General features: G+C 27.4%; 1 protein-coding gene across 1 annotated transcript in view; it reads right to left on the bottom strand.

Annotated features, from left to right (window-relative positions):
- Positions 1-26: 26 nt before the first annotated feature.
- Positions 27-1,097, bottom strand: part of LOC106462234 (peptidylglycine alpha-hydroxylating monooxygenase-like) — an 18,304-nt gene continuing 17,233 nt past the window's right edge. The window contains exon 8 of the mRNA XM_013922133.2: positions 27-195. Within this exon, the coding sequence (XP_013777587.1) occupies positions 92-195 (104 nt within the window). The 3' untranslated portion in view covers positions 27-91. The remainder of the gene's footprint in view (positions 196-1,097) is intronic.

Here is a 1,097-nt window from a genome sequence, read left to right as displayed (position 1 = left end):
AGTTATTAAGAATAATATTTTTTTTTTATATAGAATTGTTCGATAGTTCTCACATTATCTGGTTAGCTTTAATTACACACATTTTCAATGATTATCGAATGGTTTGTCCAAATACCTGCGGTTTCAGAGGATCATGTTTTCCAATCAACAGCCACTGACCGTTAGGCTTGACTACATATCCCGCAACAAGTTTTCCTGCATAAAAAATATATAATTATGTTTAATGTAGGAACTTTTACAAATGCACTGAAAAATCATTCAGAATTACACATTACTAAACAAAACTATAATACAGATAAGAGGCTTATTTGTTTTTCCAATTCATATATTTACTTTTTTTTATATCTTAGGTTACAGATATTCAAATATCATTACTAATAAAAAATATCTTATTTTTTGTTAATTTTTGTTTTATTTTCATTCCCAATAAATCATTTCCACTAATGTGTGAGCCTTATCAAAACAGTTTATTAAAATATATTATGAATTTATAAAGTTTCTCAATAAATGTCTTCTTAAAATAAATCATATACCACATCCTGGGAAGTATAGTAGGTGTTGAACGTTTTCCTAGAAAAACACTTGGACAATTATGAAAATATATTTAGCTGACAGATGCAAAACTTGATAAGTGTGTACTGTATTTACGTACTGTTTGTTGTCAGATGCGATGAATAGTGTTATTAATAAAGTATAAAGCAAATAAAATCACACTGGAAATAACAAATGCTTGAATATGGAAATAAAAGTAATTAAATTACCAGTATTTTTACGTTTAACACATAATAGAAATTGTTTAAGAATCGTGACAGAAAAGGAAATGATGAAAAAGTTGGACTAGGAGAACTAACAGAAAGAGGACGATTATTACATGGGCTTCAATATCCTTAGAGAAATTTAACGTATTTGTACTAATATATGTGTATATATATTAACAGCAGAATCTTCTTTACGTTATTTAACCGACTTTCTTTGCATAGAGATTTACACAATTTCTATAGTTTACAGTGACTACGTATAAAAACAGAATGAGACCGTATGTAACATTATGTTCACGTAATTCAAAAGTTGAGTTTGTTTGTTTGTAATTAAGCACA

Source organism: Limulus polyphemus, unplaced genomic scaffold (assembly GCF_000517525.1).
Source record: "Limulus polyphemus unplaced genomic scaffold, Limulus_polyphemus-2.1.2 Scaffold1122, whole genome shotgun sequence".
NCBI lineage: Eukaryota > Metazoa > Arthropoda > Merostomata > Xiphosura > Limulidae > Limulus > Limulus polyphemus.
This window is presented reverse-complemented; position numbering and strand designations above follow the sequence as displayed.